This window comes from Aquarana catesbeiana, linkage group LG04 (genome assembly GCF_042186555.1).
Source record: "Aquarana catesbeiana isolate 2022-GZ linkage group LG04, ASM4218655v1, whole genome shotgun sequence".
NCBI lineage: Eukaryota > Metazoa > Chordata > Amphibia > Anura > Ranidae > Aquarana > Aquarana catesbeiana.
This window is the reverse complement of record NC_133327.1, coordinates 185,853,437-185,868,137: the sequence shown is the minus strand read 5'-3', so window position 1 is coordinate 185,868,137 and position 14,701 is coordinate 185,853,437. Positions and strand designations below refer to the sequence as shown.

The following is a 14,701-nucleotide window of genomic DNA, read 5'->3' as shown; positions in this document are numbered from 1 at the left end:
CTCCCAGTATGCCCTTAATATTCTGGGTTAAATGATGCTGGGTTTAATACAAAACAGAAGACTGAGGACATCTTGTGGCTGAAAGCAATTACTGCGAGGGACAGCAACATCCATGGAGACATTAAAAAAGAATTACTCTGCAGTTGGACGTTAAGTAAGGAGCCACAGCGTGATCCAGACGAGTCTCCAAATGAATGATGGTTCTATTTTATCTGAACTCTAGATTTTTTTCCCCATTTATTCTGTTTCTTTATGTGTTGTTTATCTGTCTAATCTTTGTTAACTAGCTACCGAGATTTCTTTATGTACTCATCAGCTTATATGTCCAGTCTAGCTACTTCAAATATTTTTATTGCTATTCTTTGAAACCCAGCTATCAGTGTTTTCTATCTTGACCCTGGTTGTTAGTTGTTAGAGGGCACAAACAACCAAAAATAATAAACTAATGTCAGCGCTCAACAGCGATGGAATCTACAAGTCTATTCTGCCAAATTTCTATGTATTGGTACAAAGTCTTTCTTCATAATGTAGTAGAACAAAAAAAAACAAAAAACGTCCTTGCAGCTCTCTCTAGACCGTAAACAGAGAGTGCACTGGCAAAGTGTAAGATCCTCAAAAAATCTTTCATTGATTTAGATAAACATATTGTACTCAAAAGTGGTGTAGAGATATGGTTGTGGAATAAATAAGTGCAGCACTAAAAATACATATAATGTGTAAAAAAAAGCTCACCAGGAGCTAAGAAGAAGCTAATATGGTGTAATATTTATTGGATTCCAATAGTAATACATGTACAAATGGCCAGTTAAAAACAAACCTAAAAACATGTGCAAAAAAAATGCCGCGCCTACCACGAGGCTGCAGCAATGAAAACGTCAGTGCATAGGACTTTCTCTGGCACGTTTCGTGCTCAAGCACATTGTCAAAGGGATCTGCCTAGATAAGCTAAGATAGGCAGATCCCTTTGACAATGTGTTTGAGGACAAAACGCATCAGTGGAGGTCCTACGCACTGATGTTTTCATTGCTGCAGCCTCTTGGTAGGAGCGGCGTTTTTTTGCACATGTTTTTAGGCTTGTTTCTACTGGCCATTTGTACATGTACTACTATTGGAACCCAATAAATACTACACCATATTAGCTTCTCCTTGCCTCTTGGGGAGCTTTTTTTACACAGCACCCACCCCATCGGGGGTACTGAGGTTGGATTCATTTTCTGATTCCATATCCACCTGGATGCTGACTGAGGATACTCACATGTACCGGACACCACCGTTTGGACAAAAGATACCCATATAAGGCTTGTGTACATCCAGTTTCTGGTGAGTGCACAGTATACTGGTAGTGGGATTTCACCACAAAGTTTTATTATATCGCACATTTTGGTGGATATTTTTTTCTCCACAGAGGAGATGTTTTATTTCAACTGTTGGTCATTATATGTCCTGATATCTTCCGTATCTTGATAAGGAACTGTGTAAAGTGACTCGCCAAGTTTATTCCCATGCAATTTTTTTCACAAACAAATGATTACTTATTTTTGTTTTTTGGACATTTACACATTATATGTATTTTTAGCGCTGCACTTATTTACTCCACATTTTGTTTGAGGATTGTATATTCGCCTTTTTAGTGCTAGCGGCTTGATTATTATCATTGTTTTTTTGCACTGAACGCTCACTTGAATAAAGATATGGTTCTTACAAAATTTCCATGAGGAAAATCTCATTGACCAACAAATAAACGCACCTGCCTATTAGTGCTTCTTTTGAAAACCAACCTCCAATATACAGGCTAATGTCTTTTCGAAACAGCACCTCTTTATCAGATGCTCTGATAAAGAGGTGTTGGCTTGAAACACATTAGAACTATATTAAAGGTCAGTCTTTGAATAAAGCACTAATACACTACAATATATTGTCTAACACACTTCTGATGAAGAGTTGCTGCCTCGAAACATGTTCGTAAGTAAATTCGAGGTTGGTCTTCGAATTAAGCACCAGATGAGTTTATTCATTGGTCAATGAGATGTTCCTTATTGAAATTATTTGATGAGCATGTCTTCATACCATTTTAGTGAGTACAATATATTTATTTTAAACAATGAAAGATTTTTTGAGGATCTTACACTATGCCAGTGCACTTTCTGTTTCTGGTCTGAAGAGAGCTGCAAAGAAGGGGATTTTTTTTCTACTGCATTATGTTGATGAAAGAGATTTTGTACCAATAATTCAAAATTTGTCAGAAGGGAGGCATATGACAAAAGTCTCTGCACTGTTTCATTTACAGTTATTCAGAGAGCATTTGAACACATAACTCTCATAACTCTTTGTATGGGTGAAACGAAGTCCAGTGGCCTGTTGCAGCCCTTAGGGAATGTAGAGTGTAAGACCTCCTCTATTTTACTAAGTGGATGGATAGGTTCACTGTCCAAATGTAACTAGAAGGTAGAAGGTACTGTGCATGTAGATGGGCAGTACTCTTCAATGTGGCTGCTATAAGATAACTCTCTTGCTCTTATATATCTATATATATATATATGTGTGTGTGTGTGTGTATTTGTATATATATATATATATATATATATATATATATATGCAAATACACACACACACATATATATATATATATATATTGCTCTATCTATCGCTCTATCTATCTGTCTAGCTATCTCTTCTGTATTTTTCTGGCTCTAGTCCTATAGAGATCTGTTGGAAAAACAAACAATTGCAATAAGTGAATCTAGTGAAGCTCCTGTCCAGTTGAATATATTGTTTACACTGCAGTATGACTCACTGTGCACGACTAAAATTAGCCAGGTTCTAATCCATAACCTGAGCAGACGCTGCATATGCCCAGCTATGGCCAGTTTTATATGTTCACTCCATTTCAGTCTATAAAAAAGCTTTATCCAGAGGATTACCTTTACGATTACAAGAATAGTCTGTTTACAGTTACTTTTCTACAGTCATTTATTGCATTTACTAGGCTGTCAGTGTCATAGGCTAGCATGATCTCATTACTCCAGTATACATTGTGTGCTTACCTGTGTGAATGTAATTCAGCACTGTCTATAATATTTATTTTGTGTGGTAGGCTCATAGATTGCTTCCGTATATGTGTTCATGAGAGAGAATTACTAGCTTACAGTGTAACTCCAGGAAAAACTGACAAGGATACAACAGCAATAAAATAGTATGGTGGAGGAGGTTAGAACCTCTGTTGACATTTTATTGCCATCATGTGTTCCCCTAGGAGCTTGCACCTATTTTCCTAGGATGGTGACAACATTGGGATTGATTTACCAAAGGAAAACAGACTATGCACTTTGGAAAGCAGTTGCACTCTGCAAAGACATTTGCTCCAGAGCTTACTGTAGTAAATGAGGTGAAACCTCACTTTGCAAAGAATACCCAATCGCATGAAAGGAAAAACAAAATGCATTTTTGCTTGCATTTGTTTGCATGCTGGAAGTCACCCCATTTACTATGCTCTGGAGCACATGGACAAAATAATAAAACCTTCTCCACACTATAGTGCTACTTCAAATACAAGAAGCCGATATCTATATTTTAATAACAGGCTGCTATGCTATAAATTATCCAAAATATTAGAAACTATTATATTTTAAGATTGACCAATACCCACAAACATAAGCCCAGCACCCAATGTACTAATAAAAATGTATCATCCAAATCATACAATATGTAAATTCAGTGTGTCTAATAAAAATAAGCTATCAATATCCAAGCAAAATATATAAACTAAAATGCTTATTTTGTTACATAAGTGTCCATATTTAAATACCCAGCAAAAGTTTATAAACCGTGTCCAAATCACATGCAAATATATATATATATCTGAGGATAAATTAGTTCCACCACATCCTTATGTGAAGCAAAGTGTCCTCATGCATATATTTAAATCCAAATCCACCATGTGTCAATCTGTGAAAGGCTCACAAGATCCACTGGTGCAACCAGCCACCCAAAAGAATCCACTCCGCCCTTGGCTCACAGTTCAACTCAGCTTCTTTTCTTCAAAGGCAAAAAAATGCGCTGGGGTGGAGAGACAGTCCGGGGCAGAAGGGAGAGACTGTAGGCATAGCGAGACAGAGAGACACATGGAGCAGCTGTGAGCATCCGCCCGGCAGTGCTGGGAGTGTGTTTGGACACTATACACAGGTTTTCCAATAAGCCTTTGCTTGTTTAACCATGGTAACTCTGTTTACGTGAGTCGTTTTTGATATTTTTATTAAATCCTTGTTGGATGATTTTACACTATATGAGCCTTTCTTTTCTGGTGTACTTGGTTTCACCAATTTAATCGTTTGGGGAAAAGAAGCTGAGATGGGAGAACTGTGAGCTCGGTGGAGCAAATATATGTGCTTGCCTTTCTTTTGAAAAAAAGTTTGGCTCTGAAATCTGGTGAGTGCAGAGTGGATACTTTTGGGTGGCTGGCTGCACCAGTGGATCTTATGAGCCTTTCACAGATTGACATGTGGTGGAATTGAATTTATATGCATGAGGATACTTTGTTTCACATTAGGATGTGGTGGAACTAATTTATCCTCACGTTTCTTTTTTTTAATGTCTTTAATATAGGGAGTGAGGAAAAATCTCTCCAACACCAACACGAGCAACAATAAAAACCTGACAGAAGTCAGTCTAACGCCCTGTGCACACGATCGGACTTTCCAACAACAAAACTGTGGATTTTTGTTCGAAGGATGTTGGCTCCAACTTGTCTTGCATTCACATGGTCACACAAATGTTTGCCAACAATTACGAACGTAGTGACGTACAAGACGTACTTGATATCTCCATTATGAATGCTAGTTTTGCAAGACTGAGCGCTTCTGGCTCGTACTTGATTCCGAGCATGCGTGGACTTTTTTCCGACGGACTTGTGTACACATGATTGGAAAGTCCAACAGCAAACATTTGTTGGCGGAAAATTTGAGAACCTGCTAGCCAACATTTGTTGGCGGAAAGTCCGACAACAAATGTTCGATGGAGCATACACATGGTAGGACTTTCTGCCAACAAGCTCACATCCAACATTTGTTGTCGGAAAATCCGATCGTGTGTATGCGGCATAACAGTTCCCACTTTATGGCCAGGGTTGCTCTTTTTTAAATTTTTCATATTGCTCAACACCAGTATCTGCTCAAACTCTTTATATATGAAAGCTTTAAAATGATGGAATTATATATAGATCCAATGATCTGCATTTTGTTTTTATAAACCATTTTTTACACATCATATGGATTCAGTACGTCTAAGTATAAATGTCTGAGTCATATGTGGTTGTCCTCTAGTGATCAATGGTCGCCTGCTAGGGCAGGCAGGTACACTAGGCCTGTTCTATTGGGGTGTCCATTTTTTATTATATGAGTGCTGGAATGTGGTAGGGGCATAAGAAGGGGAGAATGGTTGTTTAATGGAGGGTATGGGGGGGGAGACACCTTTTTATTTGTGGAGTGGACAAGAAAGAAAAAACACTAGCACTGCAGTACTTGAAGGCCGATTGTTCTGTAAATACACAATAATTTGCCTGAGCAGTGTATATTTTTACTGCATGCATTCATTAGAATATTCAATTATTTTCCCAATCTCTTGTCACAAAATGAACCATCACACCTAACCATGCTGCTGTTCATCTTTATACTTCCAAGGTCCATAGTCTGGGGTCAATGGTACATATACCCCAGGCCTTGTTAAACTAAAATCATTGTAACACTTTGGAGCGTATACCAGATAAAAAATAAGATATAAAACAGACGTTAGTAAGTAGTTTAGTTAGATTGATTTGAAGAAATTTTTACATAGTCAGGGAATTCTGACAATAAATGAACATACAGTATACAGTAATATAGATTAGGGTATATGTTGGCAAACTGCTGCCTTTTAAATGAGTACATTGTTGAATAAAGCTGAGGAAGATTGGTTTAGGGAATCAGTGCATTATTTCTACTTATACCCTGCAGAAAGTTTGGAGTTTAGGTGAAACTCTTGACTAATTTGAAAATGTATAATGCCTGAAGCGAGGATCTGAGCTATCCTGAAAACTTGATTCTTTAATAACTCAAGTTAACCAATAAAGGCTAAATGTTCAGTACAAATCTTTAAGATGGAAATTGAGTTGTCCTGAAAGCTTTCATAACTTTGATAACTCAAGTTAGTTATTATAGGATATCACTTAAAGTGCTTGTAAAGTCACATTTATTCATTACTTTGATTCTTTCTGTTTTAGGTCCCTGTTCAGTACAGTGTGTGTGTTTTCTCAAAATTATAATGCTAAATACCTTCTTTGCAGAGCTGTGCTGTCATGTATTTAACAATATAATTTTAGGAAAAACACACACACTGTACTGAACCGGGACCTTAAACCTTAAAGGATCAAAGTAATTAATACATGTTTCTTTATTTTTACAAGCACTGGAGCAGCTGCTGGGAATAGAATTATGAGGGGAAGGGGAGAGGATGGGAGATTGGCCTCACACAGACTACAGAACTGACAGGGAGAAAGGAAGGGGGAAAGGGGGAGATAGCTGGAAGACGGAGGCATGTAAACTGACCACGCTATCAAAGATCAGCAACCATTATAAACGTGGTCAATTTAAACGGGGAGACAGGAACAGGAAGGATCAGCCAGGTATTGTACAACATAGAAAGGGACAATTGGCATGGCAAAAGCACTGTGCTAAATCTATTTTTTTTTATGGTTACAACCACTTTTAGGGTTAGAACTACCACAAGCTTTCATAGCTAACACAGTACAAATACAGTACAAAACGCTACCACTGCTAGTTATACTAGTTAAACTAAAGAAAAAAAATGATTTTTTTTTAGCATTATTTCTAGTATTATTTTCAAATCCCTTGCTGTATGCCTCATACGTTTAACCAATCAAAGCATAAATCTACTGTTCTCACGAATTTGATACGGGATATGGAATAGGCAATTATTGAATTTGCACATACATGGCCAAAACCCTTCTTAAATTTCACAGTCTAGAGCAGCTCTGGTACAGAGATCAAGCTTTTTAGGGATACCCTAGGAATAATAGTTAATAATAGCAATAACCAACGATTGTGAGGTCAGAAATACTTGCTGTTGTACTAAGCTGTTTCTTGTTGTTGGATAATCTCAGTACATCAGGGCCAATCTTCTTAGAGAGTCTCCTCTTTTAGAGAGAAGGAACAGGTAGACAGCACCTGCTGTTCGAAAAGTCACAAACAAAATACCAGCTCTTCTATTTCAGGAGAGGGAGAACTCTCCTGTCCTATTGCCCATGGAGAAATATCTGCCTGTCTATGACTAATCTTAATCATATTATTCCCAAATTCCTGTACAGGCTTCAAATCCCAATTCTTGGCTGATATATTTATCATCCTCAGTAAAGCTGGTGATACACTGCTTGAAATTTGGGCCCATTTCTGCTGGCTCAGCCAAAACTTAAGCTGTGTATTGCCTTTCCAGAATTGCTTTGTTCAACAACTTTTGGTGATGGAGCCTGTCAGAAAATTGTCGTCAGAACAGTGCCTGCGTTCAATCAGATGCACACTGTTCACGTATTCTAACAGCTGTTATGCCCCGTACACACGATCGGATTTTCCGACAACAAAATCCATGGATTTTTTCCGACGCATGTTGGCTCAAACTTGTCTTGCATACACACGGTCACACAAATCTTGTCGGAAATTCTGAACGTCAAGAACGCGGTAACGTACAACACGTTACGACGAGCCGAGAAAAATGAAGTTCAATAGCCAGCGCGGCTCTTCTGCTTGATTCCAAGCATGCACGGAACTTTTGTGCATCGGAATTGTGTATCTCAAATTTTGTGCGACGGAAATTCTGATGGAAAATGTCCGATGGAACTTACACATGGTCAGAATTTCTGACAACAAGCTCCCATCGAACATTTTCCGTCGGAAAATCCAACCGTGTGTACGGGGCATTAGTGTGGACAGAGGAATCTGTTAGATCTCTTTTGTTCAATCTAGGCAGTATAGTACTGATGGCGTGTATATTAGTAATTTATGACACGTAATCATACTTAGTAATATATATGATATATTGTATGAGATAACTACACTATGGGGGATATTAATCAAGAAAGGTGCAGAAAAAGGAATTGCAGAATGAAGAGCAATGATACAGATTTACTATGAGATTGTTAACTATGGCACTCAACCAACATAAAACATTTCTCTAACCACTTCTTATATGCATTTTTCTAAATAGAAAAAGTGAGTATATGTTAATGATATAGCTGGTATAAATGTTTCTATCACAGTTTCACAGTTGCCTGTCCAGGATTATAGGAGCAGGGGTAGAAACTGCACACAAGACTATTAGTAACTCTTTTGGGAAATTAGAGTTCGTTTTACTTTCACTGGATAGGTGCCTGCTTCTGTCTGCTTGACAAATCACCCCTCTCAGCTACAAGATTGTAAATTAGGTATACCTGTTCTTTTTCAGAGAAAAGTCTATACAGTGCGCTATTCCATACACATTTTGACATTGTTTTTAATAGCCATTTTTTTCCTTGTACTAACAGTTGGAAAGCCAATGAAAACCATTTCCTACCAGCTTTCTAATGCCCCTCCAGTCGGAGACAATTGGACCATTGTCCCTGAAGAAGCAGATGCCATGACAAGTACAGACTCAGCAGAGAATGAGCTTTCCCTCTGTGACTTTACAAGTGAAATGGTAATCAATAGAAATTCAAGGAAAACAGTGGTGTTCTTTTCCCTCACTTAAATGAAAGGAAATTAGCAGTTCCTCCCCCCTGAGAATCCCCATTGCTGGTATGTCATTCCCTGCTGAACAGCGGGCGTCATGCTAACTTATAGGAAGAGTCATCAGCTATGTGAAAAAAAAAGCATAGCGATGTAACATTAAAGCTGAATTCCATCGAAACAGCTAATTACACCAATAAAATACATATATGAGAGCTGTATTATCTGACAAAGCACATGCATTTCTGTTCACCCAGTCCTGAGATTTACTCAGTTCTACCACACAGATGCTTACAATGGTCAGCTTTTATTTATTTATGTAAAACCTTTATCCCCAAAGTAAAAACTGTTTGCTGTACCTGTTTAAAAAGTGTGACCTCTGGTTTGGCTTCAATTTTTGTATTGTATTTAAATCTGTTAGGCTGACAATACTGTTGTCCAAAGGTGCCCCTGTGCTCCTTCATCCAGAGTAGGGGCACTCTAATACAGGAGGTGTGTTACTGGCCACATCACCAGGTGAAAACAGAGGGAAAGAAGCCTAATAACGAAAAGTAATGCAGCCATCACATCTGATTGGCAAGGTGCAATATATTATATTTTTGGTTTTGGGATTAATGCTGCTTTAAGTACACCCATGTGAATGAGGTCTTATAGTACAAATGCAGACCGAAATTTTTCAGTGCCATTTATTTAAATGCAACATTTATAAACTACATACAACATTTTTAGACTGAAGAAAGTGAGATCTGCAAAATATCTTCTGTTTTTCTGTGTTTCTCATTAATCAAGTGGGGTGGCTTTTTGTTTCCTTTTAGCCCACTTCACCACAACCTCTCTGGTTGGTTGTTCCATAGTATTTGGTAAAGTAAAAGTTGACAGTTTTAGAATTGCTTTTATTGGTTTTAAATGCCATTGAGTTCCGAGACCTGAACAGCTTCCTGCTTTAAATTGCTTTAAAGGGCTTTAAATGGATTATACTAAAATAACAAATTTATTCAAGAATCAAAAGACAGCAGCTTTATTAATACTCCAATATTACATCTCAATATTGATGTTTTGAGTGTGCTCTGTATCTTCATTTACCAGTCTATTCTACATTATAAAACGTTAAACAGGAAGATAAGGGACACCTCAAGGAGCGAAGTAACACACAAAAAAAAAAAACCATGGAGGACAGGAAGAGATCCAGGAACTTTGGCCAGTATCTATGGTGACCCATCCACTAAATTATAAGTAAAATATCAATTTCTGGCGAATGCTCCTTTATTGTTACACTCCCTTATTTCTAGAATTGTAATATATATGATGATGCCTCATACAGATTTGTGCTTTATTTCAGATGATGCCAGAGAGATTTGTAGAAAAATATTACAGAACAGGAAGGAAATTCCTCACAATGTTTCCAGATGGGACTGCACAGATTTTGTATCCTTTGTATTCCAAACTTTATTATTACTGTATTACAGATGCCCTGTTTGTCTGTGTCAGGTTTTAATTGCCGTTTGTGTCACTTTTGGAGTTATTTACCGTCACATCCTGTCAGAACCGGAAGTTGTGGGAAATCTTTCCAGAGATTCTCATCTGTTCAACAATCTGTTAGACTAATTAAAGGTTCTGTCCCACCGAATCCCGATATTTGATTGTGCTGAATTACCTGGCAACTTCTTCTACCATTCAGGGACACTGTATCTGGTCACCTGCTTTAGGCCATCTACCGATCGTCTTCTGTTCAACTGCCCTGCCAATATATTGTCACTCAAGCAGTGCCGCAAGCAATAGGCTGCAGTGCTGATCTGTGTATTCTGATGGGGGGATGACTCCCCACTGTCAGAATATCATACAGCGGGGAGGATTCCCCCATCCACACATCCACACTGGTTGAATGAAAAAAACTGACCCATGTATGGCCAGCTATATTTGCCCTGTTTTTTTTTTTTTGTTTGTTCATTATTTCTATTTTACAGCATTCTAGCCCTCATTTGAGCAAGGGAACTGAATCTGGAATTATGGCAGGGAGGGCTTAATGTGGTATTAAAGCATTGTTTTGTTTTTGTAAACAAACATGTTATACTTGCCTGCTCTGTGCAGTAGTTTTGCATAGACTAGCTCTGATCCTCTTCTTTTCAGGTCCCCTGAGGCTCCTGGCTCCTCACCCTTGAGCAGTGCCCCCCAGAGAAAGCCACTTGCTCTGGGGGCACCACTGCATGCTCGCTCCTGAGACACATAGAGCTATGGCTCGGCCTCGCCTCCCTCTCCACTCATTGGCTCACATGGGCTCCCGCTGCTGTCTCAGCCAATGAGGAGGGAGAGTCCTGGGACAACATTGCTGGATTGGAGGGAGCTCAACTAAGGATTGGGGGGCTGCACACAGAAAGTTTCTACCTTCATGTATATGTAGTACCCTCTAGTGTGTGTGCTACTAGAAGTGAGAGTAGCTAAAAGCATATTATTGGCCAGGAATAAACCTGAGTCACTAAATTGGGTCAGGGTTACTAGAGGCCAGGGCTGGATGACTCACCCTGGCAGCTCTCTGGTGCCTCCCCCTGGTATCTGGAAGGTTGAAGAACCTTTTAGAACTAGAGGGTGGAGGTTAGGAGGGGCTACCTTGAATAATTGTCTCTCATCCAATCCCTAGCGGTGGGCTAGGATACCCATAAATAGACCTGAGCCATACCAGCAGGGGGAGTCAGGTGGGAGATGGAGAAGCAGTGCTGAGGGAGCCTGTCGGTGGCCCTTGAGGGACCCCTTACCGGGAGGAGGGGTTTACCTTGGGCTGGGAGCTCAGGAAATCTAACCTGAAAGGATCCTGACACAGGAGGCAGTGGAAGGATTCATGCCAGAGAGGCAGTGGGAAGGGGAGAGACAAGGAGAGACAGTGAGTAGATCAGCACATAGAGCCAAGTCTTCATGTGTGTGTGTGCCAGTTGGGCAGGACTGGGGCAGAAAGTCAGTCGGGAGGACTTGGAGGAAGATCAGCCAGGCGTGGCTGGGGGCAGCCAGGTGGTCTAGCATTTTTTCAAGCACATGGAGCTGGGATCAGTGGCCATAGAAAAGCAGAAGGAGAAATGTCATGCTGTTCACTCTAAATTGTGCTGTTTGTCATGGGACTGAGTGCTCCTGCCTGTAATGAGCCCTTGCTGAACTAGCAATAATCTGCTAGTTCCAAAAAGAGTGAGCAGCAGGTGCTGTACAGTGGAAACCAAGTTTGTGGAGGTGGAAGGAAGAGGAGGACTTTTGTAAATAACGAGAAAATTGTCCCTGGTTCTGTGTTTGAACATTTGCAAGTTGGGCATCCCCTAATTCCCTACCCCATCCAAGTTATCATCCCCTATTAAAACAACAAAACCAAGCCAAAGACTGTTTTCTGTGTTGGAGTGAGTGAAGAAAAACGCTATGAGACTGGCAGTGAAACATTGGGGAACCCTTACTCCTGGGGGGGTAGAGCTACACATAGAATGCTTGAAGTTAAAAAACCTTCAGTCTTCACAAGCACTTTAATCTGTACAATATGTCAGTGGGTATTTCAGCCTAGTGGCATTTTGTCAAAACTGAAATACCAGTTTTAGGTAGATTGACCCTTTAAAGTCATTCACTAGGTATGACAGGGGCATATGTACTGTAGCAAAAAGTTTTGCACTTTGTATTTATTTGGTTATTTGTCTCAATGTTCCTCAGTTATCCATCTGGTAACATTGCCATTATAGTTGTTCCAAGTAATAAAAAGGAAGCTATCTGCATTGTTCAAGAGGATAAAGACCATAATGCTGACATTCTGGCAATATTTGGCTCTTCTGGGAAAGCTACATGTTATCATCCTAATGGGATGGTATGGTATGTTTTTCAATGTTATATTTCTTTTATTTTTAATGAGAGAAGAATGTATAAGAGAACAAAAACATGTAGTCAAAAGTCTATGCATAGGTAATATTTTTTTATTACACATAAAAAATGCTTTTGTTTCTTTTCTAACGCTTCAGCAGTTGCTGATAATTGCTAGTATATGATCATGGTAGCTGCTGGAGGATTTTATTAGCAGAATTATAATGCTGCTGCTGGGAGACACAATATTGTAATGAAACTGGAGTGTCTATGATGTAAAGGGTGAAGAGGCTGAAGAGGCTGCTATTGTCAATACTGACATTTTGATCACACTCAGGTCAAGTCTTGCTCATAGCACATTACCATTTATTTCAACATTAGTGCCCCAGGATGCCCAAATCTTGTAGAATTCCTAGCAATACCCTTGACACTGTTTTTTGTGGAGAAAAGCCAAACAAATTGGTGCACTCTGGGATAAACACATTTCTTACAAATGTTCTCAGTTCATTTGACACATTGAATAGTATATTAATTAGAACAATAAAACATAGGGACAAGTGTTCTCAAACAACAGTCATATTATAAAAAACATCACTTTTATTTAACCCCTGTGGCGGTATTCCCGAGTCTGGCTTGGGGTGGAATTTCAGAACCAAAAGTGGTAACCCCGAGCCAGACTCGGGATCTTATCACAGGATCCAGGCAAAGTTACTTATCTTGTCCCCTGGATCCTGCGATGTCTCCCTGAAGTGTGAGCGGCTCGTCCTCCGCTCGAGCCGAACTCCATTTCCTGCGAGCGTTGCGACACACGGGGACGGAGAACGGCGCCAAATTCAAAAAGTGAAACACACACAATACATACAGTATACTGTAATCTTACAGATTTCATTACTGTATGAAATTATTTCACATCCCTTTTGTCCTTAGTGGTTTCTCCAGTGCCCTGCATGCAGTTTTATATTATAAAAACTGTTCTTTCTGCCTGGAAACTGGAGATTGTCCATAGCAACCAAAACCGTCCCTTTACATCAAAAGGGGTTTTAGACCAGCTAGAAAACAGCGATAATAAATTAGAATCACTCGCAGAATTGAGCGATAGTGAATCATGGGGAAATTTATTTTACTATTATTATATTATAGTAAATGAAGGCGTAATGACAGTGACAATTCTGCAACTGGGTAAATTTCAGTGTTTTTGATTTGATTACATTATTGAATATTTTTTATTATTATTATATTATTATTTGGTATAATTATTTATAGTTATTTATTATATTATAATTGGGATGTTAGGATGTCTACTAGACTCTGGTTTGGACAGATTTAAGTGAGTTATTCCTAATGCCCCGTACACACGGTCGGACTTTGTTCGGACATTCCGACAACAAAATCCTAGGATTTTTTCCGACGGATGTTGGCTCAAACTTGTCTTGCATACACACGGTCACACAAAGTTGTCGGAAAATCTGATCGTTTTAAACGCGGTGACGTAAAACATGTATGTCGGGACTATAAACGGGGCAGTGGCCAATAGCTTTCATCTCTTTATTTATTCTGAGCATGCGTGGCACTTTGTCCGTCGGATTTGTGTACACACGATCGGAATTTCCGACAACGGATTTTGTTGTCGGAAAATTTTATCTCCTGCTCTCCAACTTTGTGTGTCGGAAAATCCGATGGAAAATGTCCGATGGAGCCCACACACGGTCGGAATTTCCGACAACACGCTCCGATCGGACATTTTCCATCGGAAAATCTGACCGTGTGTACGGGGCATAAGAGTTACAGGCCTACAATATAAAAAGCCAAATTTACATGCAAAATAATTGTACCGCTTTCAGCATCAAAAATCTGACATAATCATACCGCCAGGGAGGTTAACTTACTTTAAAAAAAAATCACATAAAGCATAACTAAACTCTCACAATCAACATTAACTATTTTTAATCCTAATGCCCAGTACACACGATAGGACTTTCCGACAACAAAAGCGTGGATTTTTGTTCGAGGGTTGTTGGCTCCAACTTGTCTTGCATACACACGGTCACACAAATGTTGGCCAACAATCACAAACGTGAGAACGCGGTGACGTACAAAACATACGACGAGCCAAGAAAAAGGAAGTTCAATAGCCA

General features: G+C 39.3%; 1 protein-coding gene across 1 annotated transcript in view; it reads left to right on the top strand.

Annotated features, from left to right (window-relative positions):
* ERICH6 (glutamate rich 6) overlaps positions 1 to 14,701 on the top strand; it is a 102,056-nt gene that overhangs the window by 50,994 nt on the left and 36,361 nt on the right. Inside the window, exons 10-12 of the mRNA XM_073625989.1 lie at positions 8,567 to 8,718; positions 10,087 to 10,172; positions 12,423 to 12,578. Coding sequence (XP_073482090.1) covers positions 8,567 to 8,718; positions 10,087 to 10,172; positions 12,423 to 12,578 — 394 coding nt within the window. The remainder of the gene's footprint in view (positions 1 to 8,566; positions 8,719 to 10,086; positions 10,173 to 12,422; positions 12,579 to 14,701) is intronic.